At 62.9% G+C, this 20,491-nt stretch overlaps 2 protein-coding genes across 3 annotated transcripts; one reads left to right on the forward strand and one right to left on the reverse strand.

Moving 5' to 3' along the window:
* Positions 1-840: 840 nt before the first annotated feature.
* On the forward strand, positions 841-10,961 carry RHOC (ras homolog family member C). Of its 2 annotated transcripts, XM_075776004.1 has the most exons (6): positions 862-1,004; positions 2,299-2,372; positions 8,947-9,104; positions 9,377-9,497; positions 9,808-9,938; positions 10,107-10,961. In XM_075776004.1, the coding sequence occupies exons 2-6, from the start codon at positions 2,366-2,368 to the stop codon at positions 10,278-10,280; spliced, it is 591 nt and encodes a 196-aa protein (XP_075632119.1). In that variant the 5' UTR covers positions 862-1,004; positions 2,299-2,365; the 3' UTR covers positions 10,281-10,961. The 2 variants fall into 2 exon arrangements, with proteins under 2 accessions (XP_075632120.1, XP_075632119.1); XM_075776005.1 differs by lacking the exon at positions 2,299-2,372 and having other exon boundaries at positions 841-1,004.
* Positions 10,962-11,221: 260 nt separating this feature from the next.
* On the reverse strand, positions 11,222-18,684 carry MOV10 (Mov10 RNA helicase). Its single transcript, XM_075775991.1, has 22 exons — positions 18,438-18,684; positions 17,238-17,334; positions 16,982-17,115; positions 16,651-16,889; positions 16,331-16,571; positions 15,959-16,081; positions 15,699-15,852; positions 15,463-15,617; positions 15,144-15,320; positions 14,919-15,066; positions 14,667-14,828; positions 14,469-14,572; positions 14,151-14,248; positions 13,939-14,058; positions 13,751-13,853; positions 13,396-13,519; positions 13,123-13,314; positions 12,906-12,980; positions 12,666-12,791; positions 12,389-12,477; positions 12,097-12,218; positions 11,222-11,882 (listed from the first exon to the last, which is right to left on the reverse strand). Exons 1-21 carry the CDS (start codon positions 18,569-18,571, stop codon positions 12,104-12,106), a joined length of 2,910 nt encoding a protein of 969 aa, XP_075632106.1. The 5' UTR covers positions 18,572-18,684; the 3' UTR covers positions 11,222-11,882; positions 12,097-12,103.
* Between the last annotated feature and the right edge of the window lie 1,807 nt (positions 18,685-20,491).

Here is a 20,491-nt window from a genome sequence, read left to right on the forward strand (position 1 = left end):
AAATAGCAGCAGTTTATGAGCCTGGGTCTGGGCCAGGACCCTGGGGTGCCTTTCCCTGACTGAGCGACAGGGACTCAGCCCTGCAGCTGGGGCGTCGTGGGGGGAGCAGCCACCCCATCCTCCCTTGTCGGCTGCCTGCGGTGAGCAAGGAGAGCCCGAGCCCCTGCCTGCGGCACTGGGGTCATCTCGGCGCGGGGCCCGATGCGCCACAGCCCCCCTTTGCCCCTGTAGAGGGGACTCAGGATCCTGGGGACGGGGCACGTCCCCCGCTGTGCCTGTTGTGGTGGGAAACGGGGCCTTCCTCGAGGAGCGAGCAGCCGCGTGGGCAGCACGCGGGGGATGCAGGAGGGGTGCGATGGGGTTCGGCTGCTGGGCCCCGCTGGGATCTGCCTTCCCTCACCAGCGGTGGCTCTTGGCGCTGCCATAACTGATGCTCATGGAGGAAAGGCGTCTCCTCGAGAGCGCTCCGATGGTGGAGGATTCCTGGTTGGGGGGCAAAACACGGGGTGGGCCGACCCGGGAGGGGGGTTGGGAGCAGCTCAGCCCTTCCTGGCAGCGCCGGGATCGCCCCTCTCCCTGCCTGGCGTCGGTAACCCAAACCGGGACAAAACCCTTCGGGGAGCCCAGGCTGGCTGAGGCGGGCGGCACCTCCCTGCCCGGCGGCTTGGGACCAGCCCGGGGATGGCGCCCGCGGGGAAGCAGCGGCAGCTCCCGGGGGTCCCCGGAGCCGGGACGGGGGCTGCGCGGGGAAGGGGCACGGCCCCGGCACCGCCTTTCGGCTCGGCTCGGCTCGGATCGGCTAGGCTCGGGTGGGCTAGGCTCGGGTCGACACGGCTCGGGTCAGGTCGGCTCGGCTCGGGTTGGCTCGGCTCGGGTCGGCTGGGAGCGCTCCCGCTCCGCCCTCCGCGGGCGGCCCCCGGACGGGGCGGTGCCGCCCGAGCAGCGCTGCGGAGCCGGGGCCGGGGCTGGAGCTGGGACCGGGACCTGGGCAGCGGCGGAGAGAGGTGCGGGCCGGGCTGGGCTCGGGGTGCGGGGGGTCTGGGGGAGCTGAGCGGCGGGGCGGCGGGGGGGGGGCACTGCTGGGAGCGGGGGGAATGGGGCCGTGGGGTCAGTGCTGGGATGGGAGGGAGCGGGGGCTGGGGTCAGTGCTGGGGTCTGGGCAGCTGGAGGTGTGGGGTTACTGGTACTGGTAAGGTGCGGGGTCAGAGCTGGGGGTACTGATGGGGTCTGGGGGAACTGGGGTGTGGGGTTACTGGTGAGGTCCGGGGGAACTGGGCTGTAGGGTGGGTGCTGGGGTGGGGTCCGGAGCAGTGCTGGGGGTGCAGGGCATGGGGAGTCGATGCCCCAGCCGTCTGGGAGGGGTGCAGCAGGACAGGACGGGATGGGTGTGCCTGGGATGGGGTGGGGGTCCCTGGGCGTGGGGCAGGGATGGGTCAGCGGTGGTTCAGCCATTGCGGTCGTCCCTTGAGGGCGGCCCAGGGCTGTGGGTCCCGACTCACGGGTGTCACCCGGACAGGGCTCCCCGCAGCCTCCCAGCCAGTGATTGTCCCGGGCCAGGCTGCGGTGAGAGCCCAGGGCTGCTGCCCCGTCCCGCCATCCCTCCCCGCAGCCCCCGCTCCAGCACGTCCCCGTACGCAGCCTTGCTCGCGGAGCGGCCGCTCTTGTGTTTTTTTTTTCAGAAGAAGGAAAAAAGTTCCCTTTGCTTACTGCTGAGCTCATTTTTAAACATTTATATTAGGGGGGCTTGCGGGGAGGAGAAATAATTGTGTAATGTCTTAGGAGCAAGGGAGCATTCCAAAACCATGACTGCGCGGCCCTTTCCAGCACTAACAATCTGGCAGCCAAGTCTTCCCAGCGGCCGCCAAACCCCCTAAATCCGGCATCAGCCTCTTGACGCCCCCCCGTGAAAACGGCAGCGTGATCCCCGGGGTTGCTTCGCGGGGCGCATCTGTGCGGGGGGACGGGGGGGTGGGCTGGGAGCGGGAATCCGGCAGCGCTGCCACATCCCCAGCAAAGTGTTCAGGTGAAACCGGAGACGAGGAGGTAGCGGATTTGGCTGTCTGTATTTCACTGAGACCAGTTGCATTTTATTTTAATTTTTCCAAGTGCCTTTTGGCATCAAAACCAGTTTCAATTTATGTTCAGCTCCTTCTCAGCTACGAGTAGAATAGGTAGAGGCTGCGTGAGATTTGATGGACTTTCAATTGAATCCATGTTCCTGATGGCTACAGCTTCCCCAGGGAAACGTTTGGGGTTTTTTTTAAGTGGAAAATAAGCCAAGTCACTGTCTTCCAACAGGTTATCGGGAGCGTTTAACCAGGCTCACCTCCTAAACTTGCTGTTTACACTGGAGAGGCGTATTGACATGAAAAGTAAGGAATGTATTAGCAAATATTGATTGGCCCTGGGGCAGCGGCAGTCAGGCATTGCACAAGTGCAGGCATCTGCTGAGATTGTGGTGTGTTATTTGAAGCTTTCAGCGAGACACTTGTACTGCCGTGAGTCTGGGGAGGCTGTCACTTCCGCGGGAGGTAAAATAAGAACATGGCATGATGTCCTTTGGAAAAGGAGGTAAGGGCAGGCAGAGTTTTCCCACAAAGCTCAAGCACTTGTGGTTCAAGCTTTGTTTAGGCTTAGAAATTCTTCTGTTCCATGTCCCTTTCTCTGTTTTCCTTGTGGATGTTTTTGTGGGATTTAGCAATGAAAACAAGCCAGCCTGGCTGCTCTGCTGCGGGTCTGGGCAGTTGCATTTTGCTGCTGTGCCGCAGCGTGCCGTAACCCCAAGAATAGCTCACAGTTTTAGAAAAAAAAAAAAAAAAAGGTAAGATCTAAAACTTAAGCACTGAGTTTGAGCTCCTTTTTGATGATGGCTCGTCATTTGGATGCGGCAGGTCTAGGTTTTAAGAAGGTTTCAGGCAGTTTTGCCAGGGATAAATATAGTTTCCTCCGTGCTGGGTAGTTTTGGCAGCGGTGGCCGGTGGGACGAGGAGGCTCTGAGCAGCGGGAGCCGGCGTTGCTGGTGGGTGTGGGTCGTGCTCTGGGTGTCAGCGATGGAGGTTGGCGCGAGCGAGGGCTGGAGGCTGGTCTCCTCTGCGCTACGCAGAAACGCGGAGCTTGGCCTGCCCGGGGGGCTGCGCGAGCGTGAAATTGCAGATGCTGCTGTGCCAAAACCAGCGCCACTTTGATCGTCTTGGAGCTGCGATCCGCCCAGGAGCTCGGAGCCTGAGTTCTGCCCTGGCCGTTGCATTTCCCTTTGGCGTTGCTCTTCGCTTCAAGCCCTTTTTGGAACTTTCTTCTGCTTCTGTATAAAAGTCCCTCTGATACCCGAGACACTTGCCAGGACGTTTGTCCTGTGCTACCTTGGCTGTGGTTTAGATGTCTCAGCAAATTAAATTCCCCTCGATGGGCATACCTGTCAGGTATTAATTTGGAAGTTTACTTTCTTTTTCATTGCACCAGCTGTGCCAGCAGGTCCGACCAGCTAAAACCATTTCTGTTGTGAACCACCCCTGCGGGGCTTTCTGCTGGCCATGCCTGCAAATGGCCCGTGCGCCTCCGTCGTTCTGTCCCCAAACACCTCCAACCCCCTTCCCGTTACTTTAGCTTGGGGACGGCAGTGGCCTGGACACAGGCTTTGGTGGGACACCCTGCTTGTGGTGATGGGAGCCGTGACCTGGTGGTGGGACGGGAGGAGAGCTGTTCCGGGGGGGTGCTGGAGGGGGGCACCCCCGGGGCTCTGGCAGTGCCCGTGGTGGCCCAGGGCTGTCCAAAGTGGCTCTTGTTTGCCCGGCGGTGCCTCTCCGGGGCCCTGTCCCGAGGTGCCCTCGCCTGGCGTGCTGGGGCGGTGGCGGCAGCCCTGTGCACACACACGGCCATGTTTAGAAATGGAGACAGCTCGTCCTTGGCTGCGCTGGTTAGAAAACATTTTCTGTGTTGCCTGCTGGTGTTTTGTGCTCTCTGGATGCTGCGAGCTGCCTTAGGTCTTGTGTGTGTTACAGGTTGCGCAGCTTGAGCCGAAGGCGTGCGTTTTGGGGTTTTTGAAATCCTTTTACGTGCCTCGTGGCTGTTCTCGCCTTGAGCCCGGTCTGTGCTGGGTTAGCCCAGCTCCTTCCCGAGCGAGTTAAATCAAAACAGTCCAGCTGAGCACTCGGATGCTTTTGTTTGTTAAACCATTGAAAAGTTTAGCAAAGCCGGAGCCACAGCAATGCCAGGAAGATCTCGGTCTGTTCAAAGAGGTGTTTTTCCTTCTGTGGTTGTGTCACGATGCCAGGGGGTCCGGGCGGGCGACGGGGCTGCGTGCAAGGGGCTGGTTGTTCCCTGAGCCTCCAGCCTGAGGGGAGTGACCGGAGAGCTGCTGGGACAGAGAAATATTTTCTAATCATCTGGCAGGCAGCCTGTAAGGAGACGCTTGGTGGCAACTCTGCAAGGCAGGAACAGGGGTCCCAGCTCTGTTCTCCTGGCTCTGGCCAAGAGGAGCAGGGCAATGCTAGCAGCTGCACAAGGCTTGACCCTCCTCCTTGCTCCGCTCTCCTCTGCTCCTTCAGGATGAGGTTTTGTTCGACTAGGACATCTGGGGTGCCCGGGGCCCGTGGGGAGCTGGCCCTGCCACGCCGGCAGCGCTGGGGGTGTCCCCGTGAAAGGGCTGCTCCCAGCACGGCTCCGTCCCCACCAGCCCTGCCCTGCCCAGCCTTCGGGGTTGCGCCTCCGGCCAGGGCTGCGGGCAGAGCAGAAATTCAGCTGGTTTTGCTGATAGGTGGTGTGACGGTTCCAGCCGGGGTGGGGCCATCAGCAGCAGCGCTTGGGAATTTCTGCTTTAGAACAAAACCCCTCTGTAGGCTCGGGGAGCTCGAGGCTCGCCGAGGAGGTTCATTGAAAGATTGCTGTCCTAGTTTGAGCCCTTCTTCAAAGCGTTAACGTCTTTCTCTGCCATTTCCTGAGATCCCGTGGCAGACGCCAGCTGATGGACGCGTCCTGCTGCCAGAGGAATTCCCCGTTTCCTGCTCAGCAGGAACTTCACATTTTGAGGCACAAAGCTGGGAGAGGCCAATAACGCAAGGGCTGTCCTGGAGCCCTGGCTGGTTTTATGGTGATGGCTTTAGAGTAGCTGCTTGGAAAGTAGAGCAGAGCAATTTGGTCTCATTTTTGCTATTTCGTGGTGTGCTGAAGGAGCTGCCTGCTCAGGATTAGGCTGGTGCCATCAGGGTGGACACTGCCGGCGGTGGTGCAGAGCAAACCCCCGGCCGTCCCGGTGCGGCCCCGCAGCAGCGGGTGCAGGGTCGGGTGCGGGAGCCCCGCGGGGTTTGGCAGTGCCGCTCTGCGGGAGGTGCCGGCATAAGGTTGCTGCTCCCTTTTGTTATCTCCGTGAATGAGCAGGAGGCATCTCCAGTGAGGCACCCAAAGGGCTGCTCACGCCCGAAAACCGCGGTTGCTGTACGGGCCGGGTTGGATTGCCAGCGTGGCTGGGCAGCCTTTGCCGTAACTCAGGGTGGTTAACGTTCAGCAGAGTTTAAAATTGGAATTTCCATGGCCGATGTGGGCAGCTGTGTCCTTTTAATCATTTGGCCTGCTGTCAGTTGTAGTAAAGCTATCCTCCTCAAATTGTCTTCACGTTTCCCACCGTCTTTTATCCACTCGCAATTTGGGAACAGCGCAAAGCCCTTTGCATCGGGCTCCCGTGTCCCAGGGACTGGCCCCGTCCTGCTGAGTGACAGGGCATCCCCTGGCAGAGGAGATAATTTCTCCTCGAGCAGAGTGCCACCGGCATCTGGCATTGGTGTCATGCCGGCTGGCTCGCGGGGCGAGGGCATGGATGGGGACAGCCCAGCCGGCCGCCGAGGCACACGGTGCTCAGAGCCTCCTCTCCCCGCTCGCCTTTGCACACCGGCTCTAGATTAGTAATGGGCTATTTCTGGGCCGCTCTCGTGAGTAATGGAATGAATTGTGCTGAGATTTCGGGTGGGGACAGTGCCTCTGCCTGCTGAGTCACCACTTGGCATCACGCCGGGCTCGGGAGCTGCCGGGTCCCGGAGCCGTCCCAGGTCAGGGTGGACGCCAGAGGCCACGGGAAGGAGCTCTGAGTGCGGTGACTCTTCTTGATTTGGAGCATCTCTGCTTCCTCCCGCCCCGTCCCCGCCTGGCTGCCTCTGCAGCAAGAGTCCAGGCAGCTGCCATCCCCCTCGCCGGGACGGCGTGCGGGCAGGGGAGCCGGCAGCGGGGAGCTGGCAGCTTTGCGGGGCTGGCTGCAGCACCGCGCTCTGCCGCTCCGGTTGTTTTTTGTTTAGGTGCGATGTCTGGCAGACTGGGCACGGGCAGGTCTCCATGTCTGGCTGGGAGCGGGCTGTTTGTCTCCCCGGGCATCCGCTGTTCCTTGCGCTGCAGATGTGTCTCCTGCGTTGTGTGGATTAGATAGCGGCGCGTCCCACACCACCTTTCTTCCCCCGTTTGCCTTTGAGATACGGAGTTGCAAAGCAGCAAATCACTTTTTGCTGTGGGCAAAGGAACTTTCTGTCTAAGTAAATAGATTTTTTTGCCCATGACCTCTCCTTGTTCCTTGTGCTGTGGAGATGGTGGCTGGAGAGAGGATGAGCCTTTGGTCAGACAAGAAGGATGGTTTGCAACAGGGGTGATGCATTTCTTGTGTCCCCAGGGATACAATGTCCTCGAGAGCTTTCCTTCCTCAAGTGGGCAGGAGACAGCAGACTCCTCCAGCCCCTTTTTTCTGCCTCCATAACACAAACGTCCTGTCTCCTTGGGACGAGCTCCCGGCCGGCTGCCCGTGCGTGGGGCTGCGGGTGTCCCTGGCCCAGCTGGGACAGGTGGGAGGGCCCAAAGAACGGGGACAGGAGCCGTGCCGGGGGTTTCCCCTCCCTGCTCAGCCCCTGGCAGCGGGACCCTTTGGACACCTTGAGTTTTTTCTTCAACTTCAGTGTTGCAGAGATGTGCTCGCCCTGTATCTAGACAGGCTGCTGCACCGGGATGTGTGCTTACCGCCGAGGCTCCTGGGTGAGGAGTGCCGGATCCTGCCCGGCGCAGCCCTTCATCCTCGCTCTTCTCACCTTGCAAGTACCGGCTTACTATTTTTGTTAACGGCTCCACAGCGCTCAGCGGCCACCAACCATTCCTGCTTCTGCTTGTAACCTGCAAAGATCCGGGGCTGTGGCGGGTCCGCTCCAGATTTGGGTGAAACCTTTCTCTCTTCTGCCCCAGCCACACAGTCTGGCGGTTGGATTTTTTTTTTAGAGCTGGGATGGTGCATGAAACTTCCTGGGGGGTTTGTGTGACAGCCCTGGGGAGGTTTCCTCCAGGCAGGAGCTTAGCGGTGACCTGCTAAGTATGCAGATGAGAGGAGCTCTCTTCAGCCCGCTTTTGAAATGCAAGTCAGCTACTGAGTCTAATTTCTTAATCCTTCACTTGCAGCTAATTATGATGCAGCCTTACTCGGGTTTTTCTCTTTTCTTTCCTTTTATTTCAGAGGAGGGTTCGCGTGTGATCGCCCCGGGAGAGGGCAGGCGCCAAGGCCTTCATTAAGGCTCAGCGTCGGCGCCCCGGTTAAATGCAAAGCTTGCGATGGCTGGGCATCCCCGGCGTGATCCTCTCCCCGCGCTTGCAGCTCGGTGCATTAGCACGGGCGCGTGCATCCTTCCCGCACGGTTATTTCCCCTGAATCTCCCCGATGCTTCAAGCACAACCCGCCCCTTCCAGTCCTGCCGCCCCGCGCAGAGGGGGTTTGGAGACGGGCAGGGCTGGCTGGAGGACGTGGAGCATCCCTGCCTCCGTGAGTGGTGTTCTGGTCGCCTGTAATTTCCCCCAGCCCGCGGAGCAGCGTGTGCTTTTCCAGGGATTAAACCCTGAGCTGTCGTCGTGCATCTTGCCCGGGATTTCTGCAGGGATGGAGAGCTGCTGATGTGCTGCGGGTGCGTAGGGAGTGCGTCGGGCTCTTTGGACTGAAGCATTTGGGAAACTGGGGATGGGAAAGAGATTTTGGGCCTGGGGAGGGATGTGATCCCACCACAACTGATTTTCCCGTGCCTCGTTCAGACGCCCCGGCAGGCATTCCGTGGCATCGTCCCGGGCAATTCCCAGGCTCAGCTGTAATTTCCTTTTGAAACTCGAGGATGCGAAGGCATAGTTTTCCTTGCAGGACTGCATCCTTTTCACTTGGGGCAGAAAGCAGCCCACTTTACTGCGAGATTTTGGCTCTGTTAGCTGAGTGATGGCTGGCAGCTTCTCCCGCCGCCGGTGCCAGCGTCGGCTCTCAGCGGTTATGTGGCAAAGGCTCCTTTGTCAGACGGGCTGGGATGGGGCCAGCCCGGTACTGGGTGCCAGATGCGCAGGTCACGCTTGCCCGGACCTCCGAGAGCTCGGCTTGGCGCGTTCCTGCTGCTGATCGGATTATTTGGGAGCCGGTGAGCGCGCCTGTGTGAAACCTGGAGTACAGTTTCTGCCGTGAAGAATTTATAATCTGAAATAAAACCAACGGGTGTGTGCGACTCCGAGGTCGTCAGAAAAGCCGTTTGTCTGGGGTGGTGGCACAGCGAGAAAGCCACCACGGGAGGGGTGGGCTGGCCGGGGTGGGTGAGGCAGAGCGCTTCGTCATCTTGCAGGAGGTCCCTACGTGCAGCCACCGGCGCGTGCCGTGGCTGGGGCGTCGGTGTGACGGTTCTCCTGGTCGCGGCTGCGGTGATGGATGGAAACGGTTCCGGTCGGGCTGGTTGTTGCAGTGCCTGTGAGCCGGTGTGCAGGCGCTGGAGGTGTGGGAGCTCCACTGGGGAGCTGGGAGAGCCTCTGGTCAGCGGCTGCTCACGCTGGCGTGTGCGGGTGTGTGCAGCCGGTACCCTCACGGGCAGTTGTGCAAGAGACTGTGGGGCGCGGGGGGGGGGCAGGAGGGGCCGGGGTCATGGGCTGCCTGCGGCTCTCTGTCCTGCTCATCCGCTCTTGTCCCCACAGCGATGGCGGCCATCAGGAAGAAGCTGGTGATCGTGGGAGACGGTGCCTGCGGAAAGACGTGTCTGCTGATCGTGTTCAGCAAGGACCAGTTCCCCGAGGTCTACGTACCGACTGTGTTCGAGAACTACATTGCCGACATAGAGGTAGACGGGAAGCAGGTACAGACCATCGCGGGTTGCCGAAGCTTTTCCCATCCCCTCGCTCCCGCACTGGCAGTGCCACCGCCCGGCGCTGCCGCGTGGGTTGTTCCGCACGGCTCGGGTGCGCCTGCAGTGCTGGGGGAGCCCCGCGGCTCCCGCGTTTCTGGGTCACCCTGACCCTGCCCTGGTTTGAGGAAGGCTGGAGCTCTAAGTGAGGAAGATAAACCTGCTCGCTCCTGGCCTGCCAAGCCGTCTGCGAGCTGCTGAGCCACGTCCCTGTCCCCTCCCAGGTGGAGCTGGCCCTGTGGGACACGGCGGGACAGGAGGATTATGACAGGCTGCGGCCGCTCTCGTACCCGGACACGGATGTTATCCTCATGTGCTTTTCTATCGACAGCCCGGATAGCCTCGGTAGGAACAGGGAGCAAGGGGGGACCTGGGGCTCCTGCAGGACCGGGTGCTGCTGCTAAACCCCCCGGGGGTCCGGGAAGCCCCCGTGCTGCCCCTCTGGGGGATGCCAGTCCCTCCCCTCCATCTCCTGGCTTTGTGTGTGCTTCACAAAAATGCTGGGAACTTGCTGGCTTGGTGGAGGTGATGGGAGAGGAGGGCGAGCCCCCCCCTTCCTGTGGGAAAAGCCTGATACTGGTTCCTGCAGCTGCAAGGGAGCTGGGGAGGGGGGAACAGCCCCTCGGCTCAGGGGGTCCATGCGTGCTCGTTGCAGAGAACATCCCTGAGAAGTGGACGCCAGAGGTGAAGCACTTCTGCCCCAACGTGCCCATCATCCTGGTGGGGAACAAGAAGGACCTGCGGAACGACGAGCACACGCGGCGGGAGCTGGCGAAGATGAAGCAGGTGGGGGCAGCCCTGGGTCCTGCTGCCTCGGCCAGCGACCCGTCCCTCCCCGCGCCGCCTCGCTGGGGCTCCCCTTTGCCGTGCTGGATGCCCCAAGGGCAGTCCCTGCGCTTTTTGCTGCTGTTTTCTGGCAATGCTCCTGAACACCTTTTTTTTAATGCTTTCTAGGAACCGGTGAAGCCAGAGGAGGGGAGGGACATGGCCAACAGGATCAATGCCTTCGGCTACCTCGAGTGCTCGGCCAAGACGAAGGAGGGCGTGCGGGAGGTCTTTGAGATGGCCACCCGCGCAGGCCTGCAGGTCCGGAAGAACAAGAAGCGCAGAGGCTGCCCGCTGCTGTGAGCAGCCTGGCAGGCCAGGAGGCAGCTGCCTGCGCCGGCACCCGGCTGCCCTGCGCCGCGCAGGGAGGGAGCGCTGGCAGACGGCCGAAGCGGGATCTCATGGTGCCAGTACCTGCCCCGAACCTTCCGCACGAGAGCTGCCACCCAAGCCCGTGGGGTGTCCCTGTGTGACCCCAGGGCCATGAGGGACCAGTGCCTTCAGTCCCCGCTGCTCTCTATGGGCCGGGCATTTGCGTAGCTCTCTGTGTCACCCCGTTTTATACTGACCTCCCTGGTTTCGCCTCTCCCACGGGGACTGCCGCGATGTTCGCTCTCCCTCCCCAGCTCCGGGCAGGTGCTGCAGAAGCAGGAGGTGCCGCTGGCTGCTGCTCGCAGCTCGCACATGGGGTCTGCTGGGCCCTTGGGTGCTCTGCCCGCTCCCCTCTGGCAGCACACACCAGCTTTTTATACAGACTTGCTCAGGGCAGTTTTCAGCCCCGTCTGTGTGCAGAGCCGGGCTCAGCCGCCTGCCTGGGGAACCGAGCGAAGCGCTCTGCTCCCGGGACCTGCGCTGGGGCAGCACCTCTGCCCAGCTCTGCCAGCAACACCTTCTTCAAGTCTGCATCGGTCACAGACTTAGCACCAGTAAATTGAACTGCGTAATTGGGAGAATAAATGCAAACTGGTATTTCGGTAATTGTAACTCTGCTCACGTGGATCCTTCTGGCTGTCTTTCGTGCCCCTGCGCTGGCCCGGGCTGCTGCCCGGGGGCCGGGTCCATGCGCTGTGGGGTGGGGGGCTTGCTTGGCCCCCAGCCCCTCTTGCCTCAGGGCTCGTCACCACGTCCTTGGGTAAGAGCCTGGGAGCAGCTTAGGTGAGAAGGGCTGGGCAGGAGCTCCCTGGCCATGTCCGGTCCGTGTTGCCGGAGCCCTGGCGCAACAGGCACCGCAGTCACCGTGAGAGCTGTCCCCCTCTGTCCCCATCCTGCAGCAGGTCAGAGCAGGGCTGCAGCAAGCCCGTCCCTGCTCCGGCAGCCCCAGCTGTGGTAGCAGAGCCCAGGACTTGACATCAATACAACATTTTTCTCTAAACATTTATTTTGGGCTAATAAAGTGAAGTGTGCCCGTGCAGCCGTGCCAGCTCTCGGGCCAGGCAGCTGCCTGGTGGGGGAGCCCGGCCGCCCTGCACCTGGCTGGGTCCCTGCCTGCACCCCAGTCACCCACTGCGGCAGCACTGAGCTGCCCTGCGCACCCAGTGATGCTCTTTGGAGGCCGGACTCTCATTGAATGGTGAGACCATTCACAGAGAATGGGCTTTCCACAGCTGTGCCAAAAAATGTTTAAAAGGGAGAGTGGTCCCATTCCAGCGCCGGCATGGTCCCGCTCTGCGAGGGGGGGGCGTCTGCCCCGGGCTGTCCTGCGGTCCATGCTGGGGCTCTCGCTGGCAGCGAAGGCCTGCAGGACCCCATTGCCGGCGGGCTCAGCCCCATCTCTGTAGGGATGCACAGCGCGCTGAGCACCCCGGGGCCGAGGCAGGGGGAGAGCAGGCGGCTGCTGCGGGCCAGAGGCGGGCTGAGGGGTGCTGGAGCTCCACGGGGCTTCTCCTCCTTTCCCAGGAGGGTTTCCTGCAGAGAAACCCCATGGCAGAGCTGGCCCTCACTCGGGAGGGGACACGCAGCACCTAAGACCTCCCTGCACCCCTTGCACACACGAACCCGCGCCCTGGCTCGGCCGTGGCCGTGCTGCTGCCCCAGGGTGCTGGTGGAGCGTGGCCAGCTATGCCACCCCGCTCACCCCGCTCCTGCGGGGGCTCCGCCGGCAGCTCCCAGCCCTGCTCACCGCGTTGCTAATTGTCGAGGCGCAGCGCGTGGAGGTCGGCAGCGAGGCCATCCTCGGCTGGGCTGTCGTCCTCGTAGGGGTAGCCCGTGTAGCCGCCCTCGTCCCTGCAGTACCTGAGGAACCTGCGGGTGCAGAGCGAGGGGAGCGTGGGCAGGAGGTGGCACTGGCCTGACTGCCTCCGTACTGCTGGGCATGGCCTGGCGCTGCCTGCAGGCAGCAGGGGAGGGCAGGCAGGGGACCGGGAAGGGCAGGCAGGCAGCAGGGAAGGGCAGGCAGGCCAGGCAAGGCTCACCTCTGCCAGTGGTGGTCCTTGCTGAGCACGGCCGGGTTACCCACCACGATCAGCAGAGCCTTGGCCCTGGTGATGGCCACGTTGAGCCTCTGAAAAGAGAACAAGAGTGGGGGCTTTACTCTGCAGCGGCGCCTCTCAGCCCCCTCCCCAGCCTCACCTGGGTGCAGGCAGCTCTGGCGCGGCACCGAGCACCCGCAGCAGCTTTGCCTGTCTGCGGGGCACCGGAGGGGAGCGGGGGGTGCCAAGGGAGATGGGTCTGCTCAAGGCAGAGCGGTACCTTGGGGTTCTTGAGGAAGCCCAGCTTGAAGTTCTGGTCGAGCTGGAGGTACTCGCTGCAGCTGCGCACGGTGGAGATGAGGATGACGCGCCGCTCCTGGCCCTGGAACTCCTCCACAGAGCCCACCTGGGGTGGGAACAGCAGGTGAGGGGCCGGGGAGCACCCTGGGGCTGGGGCTGGCGGGGCTCCCTCTGCCCACAGTGGGGTGAGCTCCTCTCCCCTCCGCGCCCAGGACCGTACCTTCAGCAGGCTGATGTCTCGCAGCGACCGCAGGACGGGGTCCAGGGAGGTGATGGCTTTCCGGATCTTCTCCACCTGGGGGGAGGCATGCAGCATGGTCCAGCCACCACAGAGCTGTCCTCGCACGCCAGCCCCGGGGCTGCCCATCCGTCCCAGTGCCCCCTGTCCCCTGGGGACGTCTCTGCCCGTCCCCTGCCTGCAGAGCCGTGCCCCTCACCTGCTTTCTGTAGGGAGAGATGATGCCGACCTCCTTGGGCGAGACGCTGGGGCAGCCCCCCTTGCCCCGGCTCTGCAGCAGCTTCTTGAGGTAGTGGACCAGCACCTCGATCTCAGCCGTGTTGAAGAATGAGGGGCTCTTGGCCTCCCTCCGATCTTCCCCACAAACCCCGTGGAAGATGATGGGGAAGCCCTGGGGGTCGAGAGCGTTGGGCTCTGCTCCACCTGCGGCTCAGGGCTCCTCCCCGCGTCCCCTCCCTGCTGCCCCCCTCACTTTTTTGGGAAGCTCCTCCCAGGCGCAATACAGACTCCGGACATCGAACTCGTCGCTCTCGCAGGCCTTCAGCTCGCTGTCGTAGAAGAGCTCGTTGGGGATCTTGAGGATGGCCTCGTGGGACCTGGCAGAGGCAGGACAGTGCCCAGGGTGGGTGTCACGAGGCCCCAGCACCCTCCCGGGTACCGTGCATCCAGGACAGGGGGTGCGCTCCCCTCTCCCACACCGGCTGGGGTGCTACGAGGCTCTGGGGAGCTGGAGCCCGGGGTGCAAGCACAGGTCCTGCATGGAGCCACGCTCAGCAGAGCAGCCCCATCCCTGCCTGTGCCCGTCCCCACGCTGGCACCATCCCCACCTGTAGTTCCAGAGCAGTTTGGTGACGAACTGCGGGTTGTATCCTCCGCTCGACTTCTTGTACAAGGGGTTGTGCAGCATCAGCCTCTCCAGCAGCGAGGTGCCTGCACCCAGCGAGACCCTGTGGCTCCCCACAAGGCCACTTGGCCCCCAGGTGCCGGCAGCTCTCCTGCCCCTCTCCCCGCTCACCCAAGCCGTGCTCGATGGCCAGCGGCGACCTCAGGACAGGGCCCAGCTGCTGGGGGTCTCCTGCCAGCACCAGCTGCCCCCCGTTGGGGTTGGTCTCCTGGTCCATGGCAGTCAGGAGCCCTGGGCAGAGGAAGAGCTCAGTGGGGGGGCAGGGGGGTCCCCGTGCCATGGCGAGACACCGGTTCTCATGACAGCAGCCAGGCACCACTCACCTGCGATGGCGACCACACTCTCTGGCTCTACTGCCTGGCCGCACTCGTCGATGAAGACGTGGGAGAAGAACCCTGGGCGGAAGTTGGCTGACACCAGCCTGGGAGAGAGGTGGAGTGAGGCTGCCTCGGCATCCCTGCCCTGGCTGGCCGTCCTTCCTCCCCTTGTCCTCCTGCAGAGGAGGGGTCCCCCCGCTGCCCGCCCTCCTCCGCACCCCCTCTCCCCCACCGCACCCCAGCAGGGCTGCCCTCAGCCTGGTTGCAAGGCAGGCCCCAGGTCCACCCGCTGTGGGTGGTGGGGACAATCCCAGGTCCTCTGACCTTCCCGCTGTCACCAGGGTGGTGATGAGGATCCGGTAGCGCCCCAGGTGTTCCTTGCTCGGATACACGTAGCAGCTCTGCTCGTCATCCCAGTTGCAGCAGGGCTGAAACACAGGCATTCGGTGGCATCCTGCTCTCCCTGGGCGCCACCAGCCCAGACGTGCTGTGGGGTACTGGGATGGAGGGGTGGGGACCTACCCTGATATCAGCAGGCACATCCTGGTAGCTCCTGGAGCTGGCCATGAGCCTGTAGATGTAGCGGGGCGCGATGTCCTTGATGAGGCGCTGGCACAGCAGGTCTGCGGCACTGTTGGAAGGGGCACAGGCCAAGATCCGGGCGTCCTTAAAGCATGTCCATACCTAGGTGGGAGGAGGGGGTGATGGTGCTGAGCCCCACGGGCCAGAGTGGGCAGCGATGCCCAGGGCTGGACCTGGGCACCGGTCACTCACCTGCTTGATGGCTTCCACGACGGTGACCGTCTTGCCAGTCCCAGGGGGGCCAAAGATGAGGTATGGGGCTGGCCTGGACATCCCGGTCACGATGTGCGTCACGGCTCTGCACTGCTCCTCGTTCGCCTGCAGCTTGCGGTCGAACCATCTGTGGGAGCAACGGCTGAGCGTGCCGGGTCCCCATGCCCTCCCGAACCCCCCCGCCCCGCAGGCACGGGGACTCACCGGGGCTGGAAGGTGCCTGTGAAGAGGGACTTGTGGCACGAGGCAGAGGGGAAGAGGAGGCTGGACAAGCTGTGCCGCATGGCCAGGGTTGCAGCCCGGTGCTGGACCTGCAGCGGCAGCCGGCTGAAGGTGAAGGTCACGTCGAACTTCAGGTTGTTCACAAACTTCTTCTGCAGCCTGGGAAGGAGCAGTGTGAGCAGGGCATGGGTACGCTCCCCCACGCCCTCCCCGGCCCTTCCCAGCCCGTGCCCAGCCTTTGGCGCGTCCGAGCGGGGCTGCCGGGACCCCACCAGCCTGGCTGGGGCCAGACACCACTCACTTGGAGGAGAAGCCCAGCCTGACCTTCTCCAGCTCCACGCCGTGCACGTAGCCCTTGTACTGGATGAGCGGGGAGTGGTCCCGCTCGCTGCTCAGGTGGGCAAAGAGGTGGTCACCCTTCAGCACGGACGGGCGGTTCTCGGCCACACCGGGCACCTGTGTGGAATCGCCGGTGTGATGCTGGGCACCCCTGGGAGCCCCAGCACCCCTCCTACCCCACCAGTTCCTCCTACGCACATCAAGGACCAGCAGCGCCCTGTCCTGCACCATGCTCACGTCCTGCATGTCGTAGCGCCGGATGTCCACCTCCATCTGGATCTCCTCCAGGTGCAACAGGAGCTGGAACTTCTCCTGATAGTTCCCAGCCTGCAGAGGAGCCTCCAGCAGCGACCTGTGGGCAGCAGGGACGTCACCGTGCCCAGGGGACACCTCGGCCGAGGGGCAGCGGGTGGGAGGTGCAGGGCCGGGCGGCATTACCCCCACCCCTCGGCACTCACCGCATGGCAGCCCAGCTGGAGCTGGCACTGGCGTTGGGTCCGAGCAGGATCGTGTCCTTGAGGCTCTTCGGGTACTGGTAGGTGCCCAGGGGGATTTCCCTCTCCAGTTCATTTTTCAGGGAGCTGGGCAGAGGGGAGAGTGCTGCCGCAGGGACTGCAGGGCTGAGCTCCCCCCCGGGGCTGCAACCACCCGTGGCCCTGGCAAGCAGGGTGTCCCCAACCCTGCCATCACTAGCCATCGCACGGGGGTGAAGCACTGTCCCGGGGTGCTGGACAGCCACAGCCGGGTCCCAAGGAGCTGAGCCTTGTCCCAGCTGGAGAACAGGCCAGGGCCCTCCACGCAGGATGGCAGCAGGCAGCCCTGCAACGTACCTGTCAGGGGGGATGCCGTCCTCGGTGATGACGGTGACAGGGCGCTGGAGGCTGGCCTGGTAAGGCCGGAAAGGCGCCGAGGGCCCCAGGTCTTTGGCCAGCTGGCTCTCAGCGATGGCAGCGATGGAGCGCCCGATGCTGAAGGGCTCGTCCGGCTCCTTGGTGAACTCAAAGACCACCACGGCATAGAAATACCCATTGCAGGTGGCCAGGCACTGCACCTGGATGGGGTGCATGGCACCTGCAAGACAAAGAGGCTAGAGCTGGGTCCTGCATCTCCTCCGGTGGGGCAGGGTGCGGGGCAGGGGACGGGACCCTACCTGGGTGCAGCAGCAGGTCCTGACCCTGCGTCACTCCTTGCTTGTCCACGAAGGAGAGCTCCCGCAACTGCTGGCGCGGCTGGCACCGCCGCAGCGTCACGGCCTCCGCCCCGTGGTTCTGCACCAGGATGGTGACCGTCCGGGGTTCGCCGGGCACCACCGGGAAGCGGATGTGCCCATTGTCCTGGTCGTGCTCTGAGACAATCTCCACCCCATGCTTCCCGCGGATGAACTCAGCCCTGCGGGAAGGGAGGGTCAGGCTTTCCCAGCTGGGGTGGGGGTCCCCGGGGCCGTGCCAGGGCAGGTGTGGGCAGGGTGCTGCCAGTCATACCACTTCTTGGCACGGCTCTGGGGCACTTGCGGATCAGAGCTGGGCTGCTGGTCTGAGGCAGATGAGGACACCAACACCTCCGTGTTCGTTCTGGGTCTCCGGTACTGGTCTGCCACCACCACACGCCTCTTCTCCTGCAAGGAGCAGCCAGCATCAGTGTGGCCCCGGAGTCCTGCCAGGGGCTGGGGGCTCCCGCGGAGCCGGTCCCGGTGGGTGTGGGAGCTGCTGCGCTGCCCCAGCCCGGGGCTTCCCTCACCTTCTTGAAGTGCACTAACTCCCCGCGCACTTGGGCACAGCGGGTCACCCTCAGCGCGTACAAGACACAGGCGAAGTTGGGAATTTTTGTATCAGTCCTGCACAGATGAGAGAGAGAGGTTTCTACGTGGGGTGGAGCACGGCTGGGCTGCCGGGGCACAGGCAGCTGAGAGGAGGCGAGTGGGAAGAGAGGGTGCACCGAGGCTGGGGTGAGGGGCACTTGATGACTCCCCTCTGCACCAGGAGAGGGAGAAGGACTGGGGCTTCTCACTGGCCCCATGTAAATCTTAGATCCCTGCTGGATGCTCCAGCAACTCCGTGCTGTGGCATGGCTGTTCCAGGTGTGCCGTGGTCACTCAAAGTGCCACAGCATCGCCGTCTGGCTGTGCAGTCCCTGCCAGCACGCAGGTGGCAGCGGGGCAGGGATGCATCCCTGTCCCCAGATCCTTCAGGGCCTGAGCTGGTGCAAATGGGGGCTCCTCCAAGGCACAGCCACAGTGCTTCTGACCACAGTGCCTCCTCCTGCACCCCAGGGCACTTCCTGCAGCCTGCAGTGGGCTGAACCCCGGCTTTGCCAATGATTAACAGTGGTGACATTGCACAGGGGACAGCATGACCAATGTCAGTGGGGTGAAGCGAGGAGCATGATGGGCAGTGGGTGCCCGAGGCTGTGCCCAAACGGCTCCCGGCGAGTCCCTGCAGGCAGGGAGCATCCCAGCAGGGCTGTGGCGAGATGGAGGGGCTTGGGGGCACGCAGGGCTGGTGTCCAGGGAGGCAGCTCTGCCACTCACTGTACCCACAGCCCAGTGGGACATGGACTGCCCCAGCAATGATGCCATTCTGTGTTCCCCACGCCTGGAGAGAACGGAGCCCCTGCAGTTTAATTTAACTGGTCCAGGTGTCTCCAAGCTGCTCGGAAAGCACAAGGTCCTCCATCCCACCCCGGCAGGGGATGGAGAGCCCCTGAAGACCCCCACCTGCTCCCCAGTGCTACCCTCACACCCAGCTCCTGCCTGGAGCTGGCTTGACACCCCCCCCCCCGTGAAGCCCCAGCAGTGCTGGCCACGGACCAGTGAAGCTGGCCAGGGGAACGGGTGATGCTGGCCAGGGCCCAGTGGTGCTGGCCGGGGGAACGGGTGCTGCTGGCTGGGGGGAGACTGGCCCAGGCCAGGCTGCCCGGGGTCTGGCCGAGGGCTCTCACCTGCCCCGAAACTCCTGGGTGTAAATGCTCCGCAGCGTGTCCCGCCGGCTCTCCTGCTCCCGGCCCGTGTCCTGCAGGAATTGCACGAACTGATCCCCCCACCGCCTGGCCTCCGCCACGCTGAACCGTGGCATGGCTGAGCCGTGCCGTGCCGAGCTGTGCCGTGCCGGGCTGTGCTGTGCCGTGCCGAGCTGGGCTGTGCCGGGCTGTGCCGTGCCGTGCCGTGTCGGGCAGGGCAGGGCAGGGCTGGGCTATGCCGAGACTGGCCCCGCAAGGAGAAACGAAAGCGAAAGGGGCCGTGCGCCCTGCGGGCCCGCCCGCCCGGGACTGGGGGGGGGCGGCTCCTGCCCGGTGCCTCCGGCCCCGCCGCCCTGAGCATCGCCCCGTGCCCGGCTGGGGGGAGCCTCGCCCGGGGTCCCACGCCCCACGGGGGGTCCCGGCTGCGGGAATTGCCCTGGCTCTGTGCGGGGAGGGAGCGGGGGGAGGGGGCTGGCCCAGCCCGGGACCCCGAGGGGTGCACACCCACACCCCCCCCCCCCACTCGCAGGCCTACCCCAGAAGTGACGGACATGTGTCCAAACCGGGGGGAGCCGAGCTGTCGAGTGTCAAGGGTCTGGTGCCCCCAGGCCTGCAGCCCTGATCGTCCCCGGGGAGGGAGCAGAGGCTGCCGGCTCGTTGCCTGCGCTGCTGTCAGGGCAGGAGAGGTGCCCAGGTGCCTTGCACCACTGAACCCAATGATGAGGGGCTCCTGGAGCTCACACCGCTGCTCTATAAATAGGGCAGCAGCAGCAGCAGCAGCTGGTTTCCATGTTTGTCTGTGGTTCCCTGTGCTTTCATCCTCCAACCTGCCCAGTGAGGATGCTGATCCCTGATCTGCTTCTGTAAAATGGCTCAAGACCCTGGCGCTGCTCATGGTGTTGCTTTCGCCTTGTCTGTGGCTAAGGATGTTGGGGTAAGTCTGCTGTTTTCTCCCTCCTTAGCTTGGGTGGCTCTTCCTCTGACCCAAGTTCTGCTAATGACCTGCCACCATCTGGAGGTGCCTGATAAAATTGTGATGGTGTTGGGCCCCTTGCAGATTGTGGGAGGGCTCTGAGGCTTGAAAAGTGGGGATGTTGCCTTTGGAGAAGTTGCTTGTAAGCCTGTCATGTATTGCAGGCAGAATCCTGGAACTTTAAGCTTTGATTGTGCAAACAGGTAGGAAAGCTCTTTCCATGGGGGGGCAGCTGGGTAGCCTGGCTGTTGTCTCTGGGCTGGCAGGACCTTGCAGCTCTGGGCTGGGCTGGCTTTGCCTTCCCTGGCTCACTGTGATTCATCTGGGATCAGGCTTTGACTTTTGTACCCTTCAACAGAGCTAGCCCAACAATCTCTGGGGCTGGCCTCAGCTTCCACTGGAGCCTCTGGTCTCCAGCAGACACTAGCCGATGGCTTTAAGGACTAGAATGCCTCTGGGCATGTGTCCCTCCTGGGCTGGCACTTGCTTAGTGTCCCAGTGGTGGTGAGCCAGGCCAAGTGCTGCTTTTCCAAGGAAGAAATAGGAGCTGGAAAGGGGCTGGGACTGGGACAGCTGAGCCTGCTGTAGAGAAGGCTGGTGGGGGAGAAGTGCCAGGAGGTAGACAGGGAATGAGGTGGCCTGAAGGATGATTAGCTGAAGATTTGGAGAAGGACATAGAGATAGAAACGGTCTTAAGGCTAGAACAAGTGGTGGTGAACTACTTGCAGTGTAATTAACCCAGAGCGAGAAAAGACTAGCCTTGAGGCAGATAAAAGCTGGGTTGTGTGCACAGCCTTATCTCAGCCCTGCTTCAGCTTCACATTCTTGGAATTGCTGCAGTGCTTGTCTGGATGGGACCACAGCCACAGCACCGTAGGTGCTCATCCACACAACCTTTCATCTCCTCCGGGCGCTGTGGGCAGGGAGGAAACCCTTTCCACAAACACCGGCTGGCAGCAGAGCTGTCCTTGAGCAGCTCTTTGCACAGTGGCATGCAAATCCTCCAGAAGATGGTCCTGCATTGTCCAGCGTAGGGCGCACCCGGCACTTAAGTGTTTCACAA

The sequence above is a fragment of the Balearica regulorum genome, chromosome 25, assembly GCF_011004875.1.
Source record: "Balearica regulorum gibbericeps isolate bBalReg1 chromosome 25, bBalReg1.pri, whole genome shotgun sequence".
In the NCBI taxonomy this organism is placed as follows: Eukaryota; Metazoa; Chordata; class Aves; order Gruiformes; family Gruidae; genus Balearica; species Balearica regulorum.

What these genes read in the sequence shown, in the direction of transcription:
- RHOC (XM_075776004.1), top strand. An exon ending in TAGAGGTAGACGGGAAGCAG is followed by an intron (nt 9,105 to 9,376) that starts GTACAGACCATC and finishes GTCCCCTCCCAG; the next exon opens with GTGGAGCTGGCCCTGTGGGA. An exon ending in CGACAGCCCGGATAGCCTCG is followed by an intron (nt 9,498 to 9,807) that starts GTAGGAACAGGG and finishes TGCTCGTTGCAG; the next exon opens with AGAACATCCCTGAGAAGTGG.
- MOV10 (XM_075775991.1), bottom strand. Translation starts at nt 18,571, where the DNA reads ATGCCACGGTTCAGCGTGGCGGAGGCCAGGCGGTGGGGGGATCAGTTC. An exon ending in ACCCAGGAGTTTCGGGGCAG is followed by an intron (nt 17,335 to 18,437) that starts GTGAGAGCCCTC and finishes TCATCTGTGCAG; the next exon opens with GACTGATACAAAAATTCCCA. An exon ending in GGACCTGCTGCTGCACCCAG is followed by an intron (nt 16,572 to 16,650) that starts GTAGGGTCCCGT and finishes TTTGTCTTGCAG; the next exon opens with GTGCCATGCACCCCATCCAG.